This window comes from Rhineura floridana, chromosome 2, assembly GCF_030035675.1.
Source record: "Rhineura floridana isolate rRhiFlo1 chromosome 2, rRhiFlo1.hap2, whole genome shotgun sequence".
NCBI lineage: Eukaryota > Metazoa > Chordata > Lepidosauria > Squamata > Rhineuridae > Rhineura > Rhineura floridana.
In genome coordinates, this window is record NC_084481.1 from 108,516,796 (window position 1) to 108,536,468 (window position 19,673).

At 41.4% G+C, this 19,673-nt stretch overlaps 1 protein-coding gene and 1 pseudogene across 11 annotated transcripts in view; both read left to right on the forward strand.

Annotated features, from left to right (window-relative positions):
* AP2A2 (adaptor related protein complex 2 subunit alpha 2) overlaps positions 1–19,673 on the forward strand; it is a 73,785-nt gene that overhangs the window by 42,530 nt on the left and 11,582 nt on the right. For 7 of the 11 annotated variants that reach the window (XM_061610084.1, XM_061610090.1, XM_061610092.1 and 4 more), the window contains 10 exons: positions 1,862–1,963; positions 5,416–5,524; positions 7,052–7,202; positions 9,064–9,232; positions 10,829–10,966; positions 12,524–12,706; positions 15,185–15,282; positions 16,017–16,248; positions 16,653–16,826; positions 18,029–18,192. In XM_061610084.1, the coding sequence (XP_061466068.1) occupies positions 1,862–1,963; positions 5,416–5,524; positions 7,052–7,202; positions 9,064–9,232; positions 10,829–10,966; positions 12,524–12,706; positions 15,185–15,282; positions 16,017–16,248; positions 16,653–16,826; positions 18,029–18,192 (1,520 nt within the window). The remainder of the gene's footprint in view (positions 1–1,861; positions 1,964–5,415; positions 5,525–7,051; positions 7,203–9,063; positions 9,233–10,828; positions 10,967–12,523; positions 12,707–15,184; positions 15,283–16,016; positions 16,249–16,652; positions 16,827–18,028; positions 18,193–19,673) is intronic. The other 4 variants (XM_061610085.1, XM_061610091.1, XM_061610089.1 and 1 more) reach the window with 1 other exon arrangement.
* LOC133378493 (5S ribosomal RNA) lies at positions 19,267–19,385 on the forward strand (annotated as a pseudogene).

A 19,673-nucleotide genomic window follows, 5' to 3' on the forward strand; every position in this document is an offset into this window, starting at 1 on the left:
AGATCAGCAGCTGACCAAAGAAGGCACTTTCCTAATTGTTTGCTTTGTGCCTTTGCAAAAGAGATTGAGTTCTTTTCTTCTTTTTTGACAGCACTTTTTTTAACGAAAAAGATTCTGGCAGATTTGGTTAATGCATTACCCCAATATAGGGCAAGGTTATATATATGCCATTGATGGGAAAACTAAAAATATATAGCCTTTTCTACTAGGACTTTAAAAAAAAATACTTAAGGATTCTGAGATTATAGTTTGCCTCACTTTAGGCCATGATTGCAGGCTAAGGCAGACATATCATTATACTTCTACTTTTAAGAATTTAATCTTACTGGGGACAATGTGATGCCACGATATGTTACAACTACATGACACATCAACATTTTAAAAAATGTTTTGTTAATTATTCATTTCAGTGTCTTTTCCCCCCTCTCTGCTCCCCTGCAATATTATCAAAACCAAATAATAGAGAATAGTAGGGGTCACCACCATGGCACCACTGAGTACAGTGGCACCCTTGAGATCTTCCCCTGGTGTCCATGAAGCCTCTGAACACCCCCTCTCACTGGCCCCCATGGTCTTGAGGTGGTGAGAGTAGTTACCTTTTTTTGCCTTGATCAAGTACACAGAGCTGAAGAGAGGAAGCTGGAAGAATGATACTCTCTCCTACTTCCTCTTATAACTCTATATGCTTTTCAAGGCTCAGATTAATTCTATTGGATCTGACTTCTGCCCAGATCCCTTGGGGAAAAATGCGTGTCGCATTCTCTTCTTTCTCAGGGAGGGGGAGGGGTATTAATTCAAGGGAGAGGGGAGAAGTGATCAGAGACCATGACACTTGCCCAGAAATCTAAACCACGGACCTAAAAAGGTTGGTGACCCCGGTACACAGAAACAAGAGATATGGGGAAAGGAAAAGTCCTACCCCTGCCACACTATATGAAGCCTACAAATGGAAACAAGAGGGATAATTGGGCAAGAGTAGCCAGATGACTGAAAAAATGGATCAGGCCTTACTCAGAAAAAAACCTGTGCTGTCAAAAGTTGTCTCACAGTTTTAAATAACATTATACTAATAATCTCTCAATATGTTCATACAGTTTCTCTGTTTTGAGCCAAATAAAGGCTTACAACATTTTTTTAAAGCAGGAGAAGAGCAGGAAACCTAGCTATGTTGCCAACAGAGGTCGAAGAGCCAAACTAGACATGATGTGAACAATCCATGAACAGGATCTCTCACAATTTGTTTTTTGCAGCTGTGGGGGAAATTGGATTGGGATGGTGACATTGAGAGGGGTGGGGAGAGGTCATTCTTTCTCCTACACCCACACCCTCTTTGTTCTGATCTAAATACCACTCCAAACTATTGTTTGCCCTGTTTTGCCATATGGGCACAAATAGCCCTGATCTAGTTCCCCTGTGGCTGCTTTCATTTCTGCAAAAGAACAAACTGCGGAAGATTCTCTTCACAGATCTCCCATCTTAATATCTAATCTGTTCCTAAGACTACCCCAGGAATCTGATACTTGTGGCCAGGCTGGCTGTTGGAAGCTTTGGCACTGAAAGACCAGCCCATCAATCCCTAGCTTGCCACCTTAATTATTATTTTTATTTATTTATTACATTTATACCCCGCCTTTCTTTTCATGATTGAAAACCAAGGCAGCTTACATATGGTTCCCAGGTGGTCTCCCATCCAGGCACTGACCAGACCTGACCCTGCTTAGCTTCAGCAGGGAGCTGGCCTTATGTGCCTTCAGCCATAGCCTGGGACCATTGCTGTTATTGGCATAAAATATGTGTGGCAGAGCAAAATGAAATTTAGTGGTGCTCTTTGTATATAATGGTACTCTTTGTATTTCTCCAGGGTGTGGTTACTGCTGCTACAAGTTTGATCACCACTCTGGCACAAAAGAATCCAGATGAATTTAAAACCTCCATATCTCTGGCTGTCTCCAGACTCAGCAGGGTAAGACTGGTTGGTTGGTTAGATACAAGTGCTGGAATGAAACTAGGCTAAAACACTAAAGCTGGCTGATTAGATTAAGCAATCTGGTTTAGCCTCATGGGAAGCTGAACTGCAATTGGTACTCAGGCCATTTTGACAGGCACTGTAGCTGAAGATAAGAGATTTTGCTTGCTGTCCAAGATTTCTGGCACAATGACTATGTTAGGCCTGAACTAATTCCTTTTTATTGTTAGCTATACAAGAAATAACAAACACACTTGTATAGGTATAGTTAAAGCTAAATAGCAAATAATGTTTTTGCAGAGGGTTTTCTCAGCCCCCAAAGACGTATCAAACACTATGAGGCTTTTCAGTCAAAGCCACTCGCTTCTTAATTATAAGGTATAATATAGGAAGCTCAAGAGGCTAGAGGTCCACTTCAGTAGCCACTGGAGCAGGAAGAAAATGATACCATTGATGATTAAGGCCCTGTAGTCATTTTTTGTAGTACACTTTGCCAATTTTTTCTGACAGCTTCTTATAATTTACCTTGAAAATAGTCCTGCATTCTTCAGAGTATGACTGAACAGTTTTAACATCAGTCTTGTCTGGCCTTTCAAATCTCCTGGTCGCTTCATAGATCACTCTTGTAGATAAGTACAGAAACATTTACCAGCATATATGCCTGCACCCATGTTGCAGAGTGGATTGAGGATGCAAGCTATGCATTTAAAGAAATTGTTTCCAGTCATGTTGCAGTGACCAATTGTAGGACTGCTATGACTGTGGTACTTCTTGAGATGATGGTTTTCTGTTGGAGTAGTACAATTTCTGCAGGGAGCCAAGTCCTGTTCAGGCCTTCTTGTAAGTACAGTAGGGCCCCGCTTCTCAGTGCCCCGCTTTTCGGTGTTCTACTAATACGGTGCCAGTGGGGCGATCAGCTGGAGCGGGGGCTGGAGCTCCCTGCGCTCTAGCTGATCTCACCAGAGGAGGGGAAGATCAGCTGTAGCACACTGATCAGATTCCCGCGCTACAGCTGATCCTGCTGGAGTAGGGGAAGGTCAGATCTTCTGCTTCTTTAGGGTGATGGGACCCCCGTGCTACAGCTGATCTCGCCGGAGGAGGGGAAGTTCAGCTATAGCACGCTACAGCTGATCTTCTCCTTTGGAGCAATCAGACCCCTGCGCTACAGCTGATCTCCTCCTCCAGCGTGATCAGTGGGTTAGGTTCCAGACCCCCGCGCTACAGCTGATTCACTTTTCAGTGGGGGTCTGGAACAACCTGCCGTATGAGTGGGGCCCTACTGTAACAGCCTCTTGTTCTGCAACCTGTTCTTTCTAATCCAAGCAGCATGGAATCTTGACAGTGGGCACTTGGAGATTAGAGGCATTCTTGATGGCTACCTCTGAAACCTCCAAGGTTGAACCTTGGTCAGGCCAGCCGAAGAAATGTTTCTGCCTGAGGCAAAGGAGAGAATGACCCCTCCCCCCCCTAAAAAAAATCCACATGCAGAAGCTGACCAGACTGGCAGTTGAATATTACTTCAGTGCAAGCGGTGGGACAAAACCTCCACTGCACCTGAGGACAGCAGGCTAGTTTCGGAGATGCAAGGCTGGCTGTGTGGATGCACAGCACTGTCCTCTAACATCATCTTGCTGCTTGCTCGCTGTACTTTGCCTGGCACCTGCTTGCGGCATGCTCAAACAAGTGCTGCTGTGCAGTGGCAGCAGCTTTCGTGTGAGCAGAGCAAAACCTGCTGGAGTGTATGGCCTGGATTGTCTGCTTACTCTGTTGGGGATCTTTTCAAGTGGTACTGTCTGTGATGCATTGGACAGCAGCCAATGACTTGTTTGCCAAAGCCAGCAATAAGTGAGCATTGCTCCTTGGGCACCAATTCAAGAGGATGGAATAGAAAGTGGGGGGCACTGCTGCTGCCATCCCCCTGCCACCCAGCATCTGCCAACTGGCATGGCTGCCTCACTCTGATTTATGGTAGGGCCAGCCCTGGATTAAAACTTGTTCTACGTTAACCCCTAGTAAGTCGTAATCCCTGTTTGTAGAGTTTCCCTGGAACACATGGACCTTGTTTCAGTCTGCTTTTGCAATCTGTCTAAAGTGTGTGTGTGTTTAGCTAACAATCTGCAGGTTTAAGAAAAGTTTCATGTTCTTTCTCTCCACAGTAAAATATAGTTTTCCATGCAAAACAGTCTCATGGTTTGTTAACACTTAATCTAAACAGTGCTCAGTTTTTCTTCCAGGCTGTTCCATCCTTTCCCTCTTGTTTACTACAAAAATCTCTTGAATATTCACTATAGATGTTGCTTGATTCCTCCTCTTTCCCTAATTTAACATGGATGATTTTAAAACTAGTTCTGTCTGCCCAGACTTTTTCTGTTCTTCCTGTGCCCCCTCCTAATCTCAAGCACAGTATTTTTACTTGCCTTCCCTTGAAAAGCATGATGTAATTGAGAATCTGCTGTCCCTCAGCAGAAAATACAAAAGGCATATTCAAACATTGTACACTGGTTTGATACAAGTGAGTTTGTAAATCTGACATGTCTAGTCTAAAGCAGTATCATTCTGAATTCCTCCTATTCCAAAACTTGTGCACAACTGTATCTACCTCTGTCAAATTTCCTGTCTTCTTCCCTTGTGGAAATGCTCCCATCATCCTGGCCCACTCACCATACATACGAACAAAATAACAGCCTTCCTGAGTCAACCCTCAATCCTGCCTCCTACAACAGTGATTGTAGGAGTTGCTTACAGAGGATGAATATGATAACATAGAGCAGTAATGGAGAACTTCCAAGTACAGTCTCTCACGTCTTGCTTTGGGTTGTTGGTCTATCCTCAGACAAGTGATTGGCAATCACTGACAGTCTATCTTGTGTCAAGTTCTTTCCCTCTCCTGTTAAATTAGTGGCAGTTGAAACAGGAAGTTTCAGTTCACACCAGCAATGAATTGTGGGCTAATTCTAGTATAGTGTTCCTTTATTCTTTTATGGGAACTAATTATTGTATAACTATGAACTACCACATTGTTGTGCTTGTGGGTTTTCCATAGGCATCTAGTTGGCCACTATAAAAACAGGATACTACACTAGATGGGCCTTTGGTCTGAATCAAGAAGGCTTTTCTTATGACTTTTTGTCGTCTTCCAAAATATTCATGAACTTGCATATCTCTAGCATATTTTCCCCTTTTATGTTTCGTCTCTAGTGGCTGCTTACTTGCCTTTGGGCTCCCTGACAAGCCCTCTGCTTCGCCTTGTCTATATTCAAGTCTCTCTCACACAGGCCATGTCTGCATGTAGTCAATTAATTGATGGTTTAGAATGGCCTGCTTCATTTTACTTTTTTCTTCTATATGTCTTTTAGCCCTCTTCAAGGTTCAGAATCTTTTTATTATGGTTTTATTATTATTGATTAAGCTTGACAAACTGCCAGAGGAAAATAATTCTTGTCTTGCAGATCGTGACATCTGCATCGACCGACCTCCAGGATTATACCTATTACTTTGTTCCTGCTCCATGGTTATCTGTGAAGCTTCTGAGACTGCTGCAGTGCTATCCACCCCCAGGTAAAGTAGTGAAAATCATGATGTTGCTTATGCAGGAGAGAAGCCATGTACACTAAAAAAAGGACATGTTTGGATAGAGAGAACATTGGGTTGTATTCAATTAAGTCAGAGTAAACCCACCACAATTAATGAACCTAAGTTAGTCAGGTCTAGTAATGTCAATGGATCTACTCTGAGTAGGACTAGCATTGAATGCCACCCCTTGTGTATTTGACATCAAAATAGTCATTACTTTTTATACAGGTGTCTGCTTTTTCTAAAGCTTGTCTAACCATTTGGCTAAACAAGCAATGAACCCCAAGGCTATCTGAAAGTACACTGCAGGCATAGTCTTCCCAATCTCTTAACTATGGTTTTAAAGTCATTATATGGAAACCACAATTAAGGTTGTTTGGGCAGAAGAGAGGAAGCATTATCTGTAAACCAGGAATAAGTGTAGTTCAAGCTAAAATGTGGTAAATCACCAGTGCTGAGAGCAATACTGTGTGTAAAATCCATTTATTCCTGGCTGGATTGTTTTACTATCACCACTATCTGATTTGAGGCACCAGGAAAAACCACTTTTATTTGCCCAAGCAATTAGCCCTTAATTTGGAGGGTACCTAGGTATGTTTATGCCCTCTTTTTGAGCTCATCTTTTTACTGAGTGGATTGGGTTGGATCTGCCCTTTGATATCTGTACATATCATATATATGAACAGGAATAAAATTAGATCATAAAACACTCATCTGATGAGGATTGGCTCTTATGCTTAGTTTTAATATTTTGTTTTTACATTGTAAGTTCCTTTGAGACATTTTTATAAAAAAGTGTCAAATATAAAAATTATTTAGGTGTCATCATGTTCATCAAAGTGTGACTGTACTCTGTGGTTAAGAATTTTTCCCTTGAGTCAAATTTAACTTGGCCTGTTTGTATTTGACAAGTTTCTGTCATCAAGCAGTTTTGAAACCACTTTTATCTGAAGTTTAAGCAAAAGCAAGGTTCAGTCTGGAAACTGAATGTAGTTGTTGCAAATAGTGAACCTATAGGATTATTTTGTAAAGGAGAATGACTTGGCCCAGCATTCCAGAATTCCTGCACAGTTTGCTTGCTCTTAAAAGCAGACTAGGAGGATCTCTGCTCTGGCTTGTTTTGTCTGGCCTTGGCCACGCCACCTTGAGGAATACTATGCTCATAGCAGCTGATTGTAGGAGTGAACATTGCAATGCTTTGTCAGAGAAATATAGACTATATTTATAAAACTAAGTACAGTCTTATTCTGAGTTAATTTTCTAACAATACTGTAAGCAAATCCATCTCGTATTTGATAACAGAATAACCCTTTAAGTGGTCTTTGGTTCAATTTTTTATACTTGGTTCTTCCATATCAAGCATTCTGTAATAGTTCTTTAAGGTGATTGAAGAAAAAAAATCTTGAAGAACTGAAATGCTGGTGCCATATGCAAGTTTCTGAAACTGGAGAAACATAGTAAAGCATGTCAAAATTGCCCAGTGAATTTTTCTAACCGTTCTCTTTCTCCCAGAAGATCCTTCAGCTCGAGGTCGTCTCACTGAGTGTCTGGAAACTATTCTTAACAAAGCTCAAGAACCTCCTAAATCCAAGAAAGTACAGCATTCAAATGCAAAGAATGCAGTGCTATTTGAGGCAATTAGTTTAATCATCCACCATGATAGGTAAGTCTACCATTCATGATGCATAGCTGGCAGTAATAAATGTGTGTGTGGGTCTTTTAGAATGTATACAGCAAATTTGTATTCTGTTATTTTAAAGACAGTACAAGATATAATTTTCCCACAATCATTCTGCCAAATGACTGAGCAACTCCTGAGTGAAAAACAATGTCAAGATCCTTTTTGTTCTCCAGCTGAGTATTACCCATGTCTTCTAGGCTTGTAACATTGCTAAATGTATTGCTGAAGTCCTCCTTCTAGAGAAAAAGAATTCAGAAATTTGTACACTTTATTTTAGGACAATATTAAAACTTGAGTATTGCTTGGCACAACAAAACATGATACTGGCAGGACCCAACCAAACGCCTGCTGATTTCATAAAACAGTGGGGTGAGTTTTGAGTTAAAGTGTAGCATACATTGGTGCGTGGTGAAGGAGAGACTTTTTTCCCCCAGTAGTTTTTCCCCATGTCAGATTTGTTCCATCTTGAAGCTCTACTGGGAGAAAATGACCTGAGTCTGCTTTTACCAACCTGGTACCCTCCAGATGTTGTTGGGCTACAACTGCCATCAGCACTAGCCAGTACGGAATTGTAGTCCAAAACACCTGGAGGGCACCAGATGTGCGAAAATGGACTTGAGTGGTCTTTTGGGGTAGGGTTTAGCTCTACCCACCTATTCTTCCTCTTCCTGGCACATGATAAGGATGGATGGATGCCTGATTCCATACACGTTTGCCACGGCCTCTTTCTGTTTTAGCCCTAGCTGGGTATTCTTTGATCCTGTGTTAAACGGCATGGAAATGAGGAGTGCAGCTGTGTCAAGTATCCCCTCTCCCGATGTCCAGGGAGATCAGGGTTCCAGATTCTGTGGGAGCTTTGAGGTGTGAACAGTTCTATGCACAAAGGCCACCTCTCTACAGATGCTTGCGCTCTGTTTGTGGATGTTAGCGGAGGCATGTGCAATATCGGGGTGGGACTACTTGGCGTCCCCCTGCCCCTTGCTCTTGTGTTCAACATAGTAGCAGAGAACATTGCTATAGGACTCTTATCTTAACCTAAACTACCTCCTGTCATTCCAGTCAGGTGGCTATACTTAAAACACATTCATGCTGAGCATAGCCAGTATTACATTATAACATGCTGTTGCGGGCCAGGTTGCTAAACTAAATAGACATAGTTTTACCGATACCAGTGTATGTCATTGACATGAACAGTATTGCAAAAAAATAAAACTACTGTTCTTGATTTTAAAAAACTTACTTCAGAAATTTCTACCCTGCTTTTCACATATGTATCAAAGCGGCTAGATTAAATCAGCTTGATTGTATTTTATGCATCTTAGAAGTGATAATAAAGATACCAAGTTTCCTTTCATTTCTTCAGCTGGTAGAGAGAGATTACTTCCCATGCTGGTCCGAAGGCATATGAGAGGGACCAATGTTACAACTCACGACAATATTGTTGGTCCCTCCCACATCATTGCAACATTTTACATTTCTGGAGCAGTGTGGGAACTAGCCATGTGGTTCCCATAATATAAGAACCATACCTGTGACCACCATTGTATTACCAGGACATGGCAAGATCCCAGATTGTATGAAATGCTGTGCAAAGCTCCTGATTAGCTTCCAGCCTTTAAAATAGAATTTTAATTACCCAAAATAGAATTTTAATTACTTCTTGTGGTATGTAGCTATGTTATTACTAACCTCTCAGAAGGTATTAGCAGCAATTTTAATGCACCTGTAGTGAAGGTACCTCTCGGACTTAACTCATATTAATGCTTTTCAATACACTTCTCCCCCTCTCCCCCCAGCATTCTGTCTTTTTAAAAACCTTTTTCACATTCTCTCTTCTGCCTAGTGAGCCAAACCTGCTTGTTCGTGCCTGTAATCAGTTAGGCCAGTTCTTGCAGCACCGGGAAACTAATCTTCGTTACCTTGCACTGGAAAGCATGTGCACGCTTGCCAGCTCAGAGTTTTCACATGAGGCCGTGAAAACACACATAGAAACAGTTATCAATGCATTAAAGGTAACTATCGGATCCATGTTTTACCTGGAATCTGGATTTTTAAAAAAAAAAAAAAACCTATAAATATGTATTTGCTGTTTTTAGAAGGCAAAGCAGCTTTCTCCAAATAATAAAAGGTTGTGGAATGGTCTCTTCATTGAAAGCTCTCAAAAACATGAAATATCCTAAAGACAGGGTTCATCAATGAATCTGTACTTGAACTGCATCCTAAATCATGCGCTACTGTGCTGGAATTTAACATGCTGAACAAGAAATGTTGACTAGAAGTACAATGGGCTGTTGAAGAGAACATTCATGCCCATGAGGATACCACAGCTGAGGAGACGATCAGAGCAAAGCACCTAGATGAGGAGAGGCTCCTACTGGGGGGTGCTTCATTTTCTCACCCTGTTTTCCCTCAAATGTGTGACTAGTGCCATGCAGTTAGAGCTAGGTCAGATTTTAACCTTTGGCCCTTGCAGCTGAAATTCATGCACAGCAATCCTGGGAGGGAGCCACTGTTCCATAGAGAATGGGACTGAGTTGTTGCTGGCTCTCATCTCCTTTGCCTGTTTCGACTACCTGCTATATCTGGATCCTTGGTCCTTCTTGGCCCCTCCCTTCCTACAGTTTATGTGCCATTGGCTATACCTGGTGCACTCCAGTCTTGTTCTGGATACTTTCTAGTACCCTGTAAAGCAAGTCTTGCCAACCTTCTTTTAAGGCCTGTGGCACATTTGGATTTTTGAGCAAGTGCTGTGAGTGTCACCCCCTCTGCTCACTTCTCTTTTCTGTCTCCCCAGATCAGGTCCTCCCCTTAAGTCAGAAAGAGAGAGAGTGCGCAGACACAGACACTTTTTTTGCTTTCCTAAGGAATCTGGGTAAAAGTTGGATCCAGTAGAATCAATAGCAACCTTGAAAAACACACAGAGCTGAAAGAGGAAGTGGGAAAGAGTGTTACACTTCCAACTTCCTCCTTCAGCAGTGGTTACTTTTCAAGAAAGAAGTGGGTACTCATGCTCACCACCTGATGGCCAAAGGGGCAATGCGGTGGGTGGATGAGCTCAGAGGCTCTGTGTGCACCAGGCTCCATGCATTGATCAAGAATGCTAGCCATTACCCCAGAGATGGGGAACCCAAGCAGAGATGGTGAATGGTTGGGGTTTATGGGAATTGTAGTCCAGCAACATCTGGAAGGCCACAGGTTCCCTAGCCCTACATTACTACTCCTTTTCATGCACAGTTTTTCTGTCTCTGTTTTGAGGAGTTTTGTGTGGGTGCAAGCAGGAAAAAAAATGTATTGCCAGCATTCATTACGTGACTACCCACCCCTTCACCGACATGGAACTCTTCATTCCACTTCTAAATTGGGTCAAAGGCAGGAAAGTGATGAACCAAAATATCTTGTTGATGATGTAAATGCTGTCTAAAAGTTTTGACTTAAAAACAAAGCTGCCTGGTACTGATTCTGGGTGGAATTTAGGCTCTGGTGCTCTATATTGTGACTGTGGTCATTGTGTGCAATAGTATATCTACAAATTGGAAGACTTCCTGCATGTTCTTTCCCAAAATCTCTACCTTTTCGTTGATCTTTTTTAATTGCAATGTCATTTGTAGACGGAGAGAGATGTAAGTGTACGACAAAGAGCAGTGGATCTCTTGTATGCAATGTGCGACCGAAGCAATGCCCAGCAAATTGTGGCTGAAATGCTAAATTACCTGGAAACTGCTGATTACTCTATTAGGGAAGAAATTGTAAGTTTGTTTAAAAAATAGTCTAGCTGCCTTAGTAGTTGACTGTGGCCGTATGTTTAAAGCTACAAGATATCATTGTGTTTTTGCAAGTTAAACAGAGCATATGAAAATTTGATGTGACTACTATGCAAATGCTATCTCCAATAGATCGTTGCTTCTAGAGAGGTAACATAATATATGTATATGCACAAGGCACTCTGTCATGTCTGTGGTTAATTTCTATGCCGTCTAATGTTATGCAAAGGGACACCAAATCAGAAAGCCCAGCTGAACAATTTGAGAATGAGTGATGTTGCTACCTTTTTGGAGGCTTGAAACTCGGTGCTCTGGCTGTTAACTAATGTTAATCAAAGCAGTAACTGAATTGTGTGAGCTGTTTAGAAATGGCAAGAGGGAGAAATCAGAACATGAAGGGATCTGAAGTTATGCCAACCATTCCCTTTGTGGTAAATTTACAGCCTGCAGACTTCCTTTGAGTTAATCAAGAAAAAAAGTGTTTTTTCTGAAAGAAAAAGTAGGTCGTAGCATCTCTTGTGATGAATTTATTAAACTGTATGGGCAGTATCCAACAAACATGTCCTGTCAGTGAACATAAGAAATGCCTGCTGGATCAGGCCAGTGGCTCATCTAGTCCAGCATCCTGTTCTCACAGTAGCCAACCATTTGCCCATGGGAAACCCGCAAGCAGGACCTGAGCACAAAAGCACTCTCCCCTCCTGTAGTTTCAACCGACTGGTAGTCAGAAGCATACTGCTTCCACCTATGGTGGCAGAGCATAGCCATCATGGCTAGTAGCCACTGATAGCTTTATCCTCCATGAATTTGTCTAATGCTCTTTTAAATCCATCCAGGTTGTTGGCCATCACTGCCTCTTGTGGGATCCAATTCCATAGTTTAGCTATGTGTTGTGTGAAAAAGTACTTTTTTAAATCTGTCCTGAATCTTCTAACGTTCAGCTTCATTGGATGTCCCTGAGTTCCAAAGTTATGAGAGAAGGAGACAAGCTTTTCTCTATGCCATGCATAATTTTATACATTCTGTCATGTCACCTCTTACTCGCCTTTTCCCTAAATTAAAAATCCCCAAATGCTGCAACCTTTCCTCATAGGGGAGTTGCTACATCCCTTTGATGTTTTTGGTTGCCCTTTTCTGAACCTTTTCCAGCTCTACTATATCCTTTTTGAGTTGAGGTGACCAGAACTGTACACAGTATTCCAAATGTGGTCGCACCATAGATTTATGTAATGACATTAGGATGTCAGCAATTTTATTTTCAATATCTTTCCTAGTGATCCTTAGCATGGAATTTGCCTTTTCCTAGAATATATTACGTTTGTCTCTTTTTTTAAAAAAATAGTTCATGGTATTAATCTGTACTTAATATACTGTACTAAAGAGGGTGCTTGCTTATACTAACTTGTCAGGATGAAATGGCGGATGTAAAAACAGTACTGTATTTAATTTTGCTTTACTTTGTTCTGAATGGATGTGTGTTCAATATTGTAGAAATCCATTGTTTGAATGGAGTTATCTAATAAGTCATTTCTGTTTGCTCAGGTACTGAAGGTTGCAATTCTGGCTGAAAAATATGCAGTGGACTACACCTGGTATGTGGACACCATCTTGAATTTGATTCGAATTGCTGGAGACTATGTCAGTGAAGAGGTGTGGTACCGAGTCATTCAGATAGTAATTAACAGAGATGATGTGCAAGGTTATGCAGCAAAGACTGTCTTTGAGGTAAGACATAATTATTGTTCGGAAGTTCTTTTCTTTCAGCCTCTCACTGTAAACTGTCAGTGAAAACTAAGCAGTAAAGAACAATTCTGGTCCAGGTGGGTGTTTGACATCTTTCAATATTACTCTTTATAGACAGTTGAAGGGATTTCCTCCTCATGGCCTTTTCATATTTGCTTCTGACACTTCTATGGCTCTGTTTCTTTATTTTGTTGATTAGCCTTGCTATATTTGTTCTGTAACTTAACCTTGTCCCTTCCCTTAATTTCATTGTTATCGGTAAATTAGCACGGTGTGATTGTTTCATTGTACTAATGTTTTACTTGTGTGGAAAAATCCTTGTCTCAAAACTACACATTAGACTGTTCTATAGGTTGAATTAGGAAAAAGTTTTGAGCCACCGTGAGGGGAGTGAGGATTGTTCTATGTGTGCATGACACTCCATGCAAAGGAGCAATAAGTAAGTGTGTGTATGTGCTTGCCAATGCCAGGATGCATGTGTTAACTGTTTTGTGAATGGCCACAGTTAATTACACAATTGACCTCACTATCCCCCCCTCAAAAAAAACCCCTATATGTATATCTCTCAGGATAACACTTCATGCAGCTGATGAAGTGGACTTTAGTCCACAGACAGGTACGCCACAATGAATTTGTTAGTTTTCAAGGTGGCACAAGACTCTTTTTTAATGCTACACGCATAGCTCTTTTTTTATACTGCCCAAAGATGTTTAGAATGGAACTGTTTGGGTTAAAAAAAAATTAGAGGGGATGGAATGCTCCAGTGCTGAATCTAAGAAATTATTATTGACTAATGATGTAACACTGTTTTCCAAAAACATCTCAATGATTTGAAGTGGCACTTGGCAAGAGCATTGTGGATAAAACAACAAGCTATATTGAGCAGCTGATATTACCAGGCAGTGTCAGGTCAGAAGGACAAGAACTGATACACTAGAAAAGTCATGCCATCAGGATATTGGTACTGGAAAGGAACAACATGGGTTGATGTGACCTGTGCACCCAGATGACTGCTATCACTTGAGTGTGCAGTATCCAGATTGGCCAGTGATCCTTTTTGGGGCTCTTGTTGTGGCTCTGAGTACTCCGAAGGGGAATTACCCGGCCCTCTTATCCTGTTCTTATGGTGAGACCCTGCTATCAAGAACACATGGCCAGTAGGATCCCAGCACTACCACCCCTCTCAAGAGCCAGATGGAACTTCCTTTCCTGTTTGTCAAGATGTACTAGTTATCTTGCATGCCATTCAGCAGGCTTCTGATAAGACCTCTGTGGTTTGAGCAGCTTTCTAGATGAAGTATGGGAATCCCTGACACAATGAGATAAACCTGCCTTGCTTCTAACAACTAATCTTCCATCTGTCCCTAATCTGTTGTGGTGTGATAGAATAGGCAAAAATGTTTTAAGGGTGAAAAAGTTGCTTATCAGATGTTCTTATTTCTCTTTGGGGATAAGGAAGCATTATAGCGGTGGTTTAAATGGAGAGAAGAAGCTGACCATTATCCCTGGGGTAAAATAATGTATTTTATGCTGCTCTGCTGTGACTTGCTTCCTTTCTATTAACTCCTTTCTTTTGAATTCTTTCTTTTGAATGGTATCTCTCCACCCCCCTTCCCCTCTTCCAAGCCAAATAGTTTTAAGCAAATGCTGTGAACTCCTTTGGTGAGCTTTGGTCAAAAAGCAGGATATAGATCTAAGAATAACAGCACTTCCAACATGTTGAACAGGAGGAGGGGAGGAAAAACAGGTCAACGAGCAAATGGCTTTTCCTCATTCCATGCAGAAGACTAGTAGTCCATACCACAGAATGGGACTGAACTTTCCTCCCAGGGTGGCAAAAGTTAATTTTGTGTTTGGAACTATGGTTGCTGAGTATGGGGGAGGGAGGACCGCAAACTCCAGTTATGAGCATAGCTCGCCGACATATTGCTCAAGATGCTCTGAATTATGCCGGTTGTTACAGTATTGCTTAGTTTGGAAAAGATCCATAGATCTCCATCCATTGACTTTAGACATGCAGCTTCTCGCTGTGTTGTGCTGTCCACATGCATTTTCAGTTTGCACCCTTCCACCCACTTGTCATAAGCACAGAGCAGGAACAACATAGTGCCCTGATGACAAAGTGATGAGATTTACTCAAATGAAAGCAAACTGCATGTCAAAAAATGCCAGACCTAAGAACATTAGCCAATTCCAGATCATAAGGAAACTCCTTCCAACCCCAAATATGGAGATCAGCCAAGTCCTGAGTCTCCCATGGAAAACCTTACTCTATCCAACATCATGATTCTAGTTGTGGTAGTCACTGATGCCCCAGAGAAAAGGGACCACAAGATTGTGGGTGGCTGCAACCCTATTGCTATTGAGGCACCAAAATAAAAATCCTGAATCTTCATCAAGGCTATGCTTGCTTTCCACACTTTTACCAACTGTGTGATGGGCTTCAAATGTCTTCAACAGGCTCTCCAAGCACCAGCCTGCCATGAGAACTTGGTAAAAGTAGGTGGTTACATCTTGGGAGAGTTTGGAAATCTGATTGCTGGAGATCCAAGATCTAGGTAAGAACACTCTCTTGGACGGGTAAGAAACCTCTTTGCATAATATCTGTGCTTATAAACAGGCTTATCAGCAGTAACAATATGTGTTCATTCTGTCATTCTCTGCAAACATGCTCATCTGCACCTATTTCTAGAGACATATTGTCCATACATGTCCTGTAAACATACATGCATGTGCGTGTAATTCTTAACTTTCTGTTGTGCCCATTGACAACTTTTGGGTTCACCCTCTAGCTCAGCCTTTCCCAACCAGTGTGCCTCCAGATGTTGTTGGACCACAACTCCCATCAGCCTCAGCCAGCATTGCAAATGGTCAGGAAAGATGGGAATTGTGGTCCAACAACATCTGGAGGCACACTGGTTGGGAAAGGCTGCTCTAGCTTTACCCTCTCTTCTCCCAAGGGGGAGGAACTCTTGAGTGGGGAGTCTCTGATACCTCATTTTTGTCTGACATGGGCCATAGAGAATCTGTCAGGACAGCGCCAAAAGTAGGCAGTAGGTCACGTGGAAGTGAGGGGAGAGCATGATTTGGCTCAAGAAGAATACTGCAGCTGTTTAAGATAAGAACCTAAGATCACGGCAGCAGAAATTTCATTACTTCAGTATTGAAACCCTTATCTGAAGTTCTGAATTCCTCCTTGTTCTTTCTTCTGCCACTTTGTGAATTTACAATTATTTGTTTCAATTTTAATCCTGCTCTGTCCCCCCTTTTTTTGTCTCCCCCTACCTCCCAGTCCTTTGATCCAGTTCAACTTGCTACATTCAAAGTTCCACCTGTGTAGTGTCCCAACTAGAGCTCTGCTTCTGTCTACATATATCAAGTTTGTGAATTTATTCCCTGAGATAAAAACAACCATTCAAGATGTCCTACGCAGTGATAGTCAACTAAAAAATGCTGATGTTGAGTTGCAGCAGAGAGCTGTTGAGTACTTGAGGCTCAGTACAATTGCAAGTACTGACATCTTGGTATGTATGCACAGCTGAATGCTAAGTTAATACTTTGCAGTTGTGAACTTTGTATCCAAATATTTTATCCAATTCTAACTTTTTTAAAAACAATTGTCATAGCTGCTCATTTGATGGGTGGGCTTTTTGGGAGGGGTGCGTCAATTGATTGTAGCGAATATATGAAGTGACTTACAACCTGCTAGGGTTATACTTTAAGACGGGTTGAGAATCTGTGGTCCTCTAGATGTTGATGGTCTCCAGCTCCCATCATCCCCAGCCAACATGGCCAATGATCAGGGGTGACGACAGCAACGTCAGGAGGGCCACAGGTTCCCCATTTCTGTTTTAAGTAATCACAGTGAGTTTCCTGCTTCTTCCAAGTGTGTGCACTCTGGTCTCATATGGCTTGCTTTCCCTATAAGGCAACGGTGCTGGAAGAAATGCCTCCATTTCCAGAGAGGGAATCCTCCATTCTGGCCAAGCTCAAGAAGAAAAAAGGCCCCAACACAGTTACTGATATGGAAGAGACCAAAAAAGAGAGAAACTCTGATATGAATGGTAGCACTGAAGCTACTCATATAAATGCCAGCACTGTGGTAGGTTTCTTTCAGCAGCATATGATGCCTGTAATTCAGTCTAGGTAGCTTGAAGGACAGGAGTAGTATGTGTCCATGCATATACACCAGGGGAGAAGCTGATTCCAGACCTTAACTATGCTGTTATCTGACAACCATCTAATTAGATTTTCCAAAAGCCAGATGATATTTCTAATAGCTGCCCCTTCCTCCTCTTTTGTTATATGAATTTTTATTGATTAATGTCTGTTTTCATGATGTTTTAAAATGTTTTTAGTACTTTTGTTTGCTGCCCTGGGCTCCTGCTGGGAGGAAGGGCGGGATATAAATTAAAAAAGTCAGTTTTTGAAATATGTTTGTAAGTCGCAAATTTGAATGCATTTCAGACTATCTTTGATTTGCAATCAGTTTAGTTTACTTGTATGTGTGCCTCGGTTAGAAATTTCTTTAGTCATATTTGGATATAGATTTTGATTATATTATATAATGGTGGGGCTATCCTGAGGGCTGATCCAGAAACTCCAACTAGTACAGAATGCAGTGGCTAGACTGCTAGATGAGTGCAAACGTGCTAAAACATCTGCATTGAATGCCCGTATGCTACCAGGCCAGGTTCACAGTTCTTGTATTAATATACTATTAATATATTAATGTAATAAATAAATAAATGTTATAATTTACATGTACACGCACATCTGGATCAGTCTAACAATGGCTCTGTGTTGATTTGATATAGACAGGATACTGGACAACTTTTAATGATGTGGGCTCCTGCAAATCTCTCTGGGATTAAAATCCAAAGGGTGAAAAGGGAGCGAGTCTACTCATAAGAGGGAAAGTATACTGAGAATCCAGGAGTGGGTTGCAAGAGACACAGGCTTCCCTCGCTGTGGCATCCCTCCCTGTCACATGCTTAGGATCAACATCTTCAACAATCTACTTTCCTCTTTAGATTTGATATCCATGATAACTGCTTGTCTGGTGGAGTTTTCATGCTATGGTGCTTTGTTCACACTGATTTTGCTGTCTTTAACTTTATTGTAACTGTCTCCTTTTTCTAATTTGCAAGTGCTTTGTGGGTCAGGGAGCAGGATGTTTACTGTAAATCAAATTAATGTGAAGGACCATACAGTTTCCCTTATGAATAAACTTCACTTTGGATGGGAAATGCGAGGTAGTAGCAAACATGCTTAATTGTAAAATTTTGCTATCTTCTCTTACAGTCTACTCCATCTCCTTCAGCAGACCTTTTAGGTCTTGGTGCAGCCCCAGTTCCAAACTCTGTTTCAGCCCCTGCATCTGGTGGTAGCTTATTGGTAGATGTGTTTTCAGATACTTCTACAGCTCCTGCGTCTCTTGCTCCAGGTTCTGAAGATAACTTTGCAAGGTATGGAATCAATGTATCATAGAACAGAAACTTTTCTTTCCCCATTTCTAACTACTCCCAGGTACACTTCCTGCATGTTCACTGAGAGAGCAATAACATTTGGTATGTCACCTTAAATTCCATTTACTGAATTATTTCCCTCAGTAGGATTGGCTAAACTGTATTTTTGGGGAGGCATGTTGTTCTCCATATGGTAGTCTGTCACATTCCATATAAATCTAGAAAATCTTCTCCATATTATTGGAAAGTATTTTTCTCTGTGGGTGAATCTCTTGATTGTAACACTTGATTGGGTTGCAAATAAAATTGCATAGAGGGCCATATCTGGCCCAGCGACCAGTTGGCCACCCTGCCCTGTGGTAACTTCATGCATTGCAATGAGAATAATAATAGTAGTAGCAATCATCATCATTTAATTGGTTAATTAGTCATAAAACAAGAAAGGATGAGTACACTCAATATGTTTTGACTTGATAACAGCAGTATTTTGCTCTTGTTTAGTAGTTTCTTCTGTTGTATCTGTGACATCCCCTTTTTTAATCAACTAAAGCTGCTTCTTTGGTGTTAGATCAAATACTAGCTCTTGAAACATCCTTGGATAGGTCTCTTAATTCAATAAGTCTCCATTTACTGTTTTGTACTTGCCTTAGTTTTCAACTCAGTACTGCAGTGTTATGGCCAGAGCTTCGAAGTTGCCTTAATTTATTTTAAACATTGAGCACATTGGCTTTAAACAACATAGTAGAAATATTTGAAATGCATGAAGACAAATTTCAAGCTCTGGCCATAATTCAAAGGAGTGCTGCAATCTTTTTAATGCAGTGAGCAATCTTGAGTAAACTTTTTTCAAGAACTGGGATTTATTTATTTATTATTTTATTTATATTATGCCCTTCCTCCCAGCGGGAGACCAGGGCAGCAAGCAGGAGACCAGGGTTGTTTGATAAGAGTGCGTAAAAACTGTCAATGGGGATTTGAAGTTATGGATACTCAAATTGTCACCTGAGCTTCTTTGCGCTCAGTAATTCAGGAGTGTGTGTAAAACTAAATTTTAGATTCAGTGTACATGTAGATGCCTACAGCCATACTACCCTGAACACGCCCAATCTCGTCTGATCTCAGAAGCTAAGCAGGGTCAGATCTGGTTAGTACTTGGATAGGAGACTGCCTGGGAATACCGGGTGCTGTAAACTTACAGGAAGGCAATGGTAAACCACCTCTGAATAGCTCTTACCATGAAACTGTGTGTGTGTGAGAGTGTATGTGTGTGAGAGAGATGTTCATAGGGGCGCCATAAGTCGTAATCAACTTGAAGGCATATAACAACAACAAATACATGTAGAACAGAATCCAGCTTTGCATGAACAGACTTCTGGTTCCACAACGGGACTTCAAACTTCCCATTGCACTAGCTCAAGTCTGTTTTGCTTGTGCCCGGGCACAGATGCATTCAACCCACTGACTCTTACTTAAAAGTTACT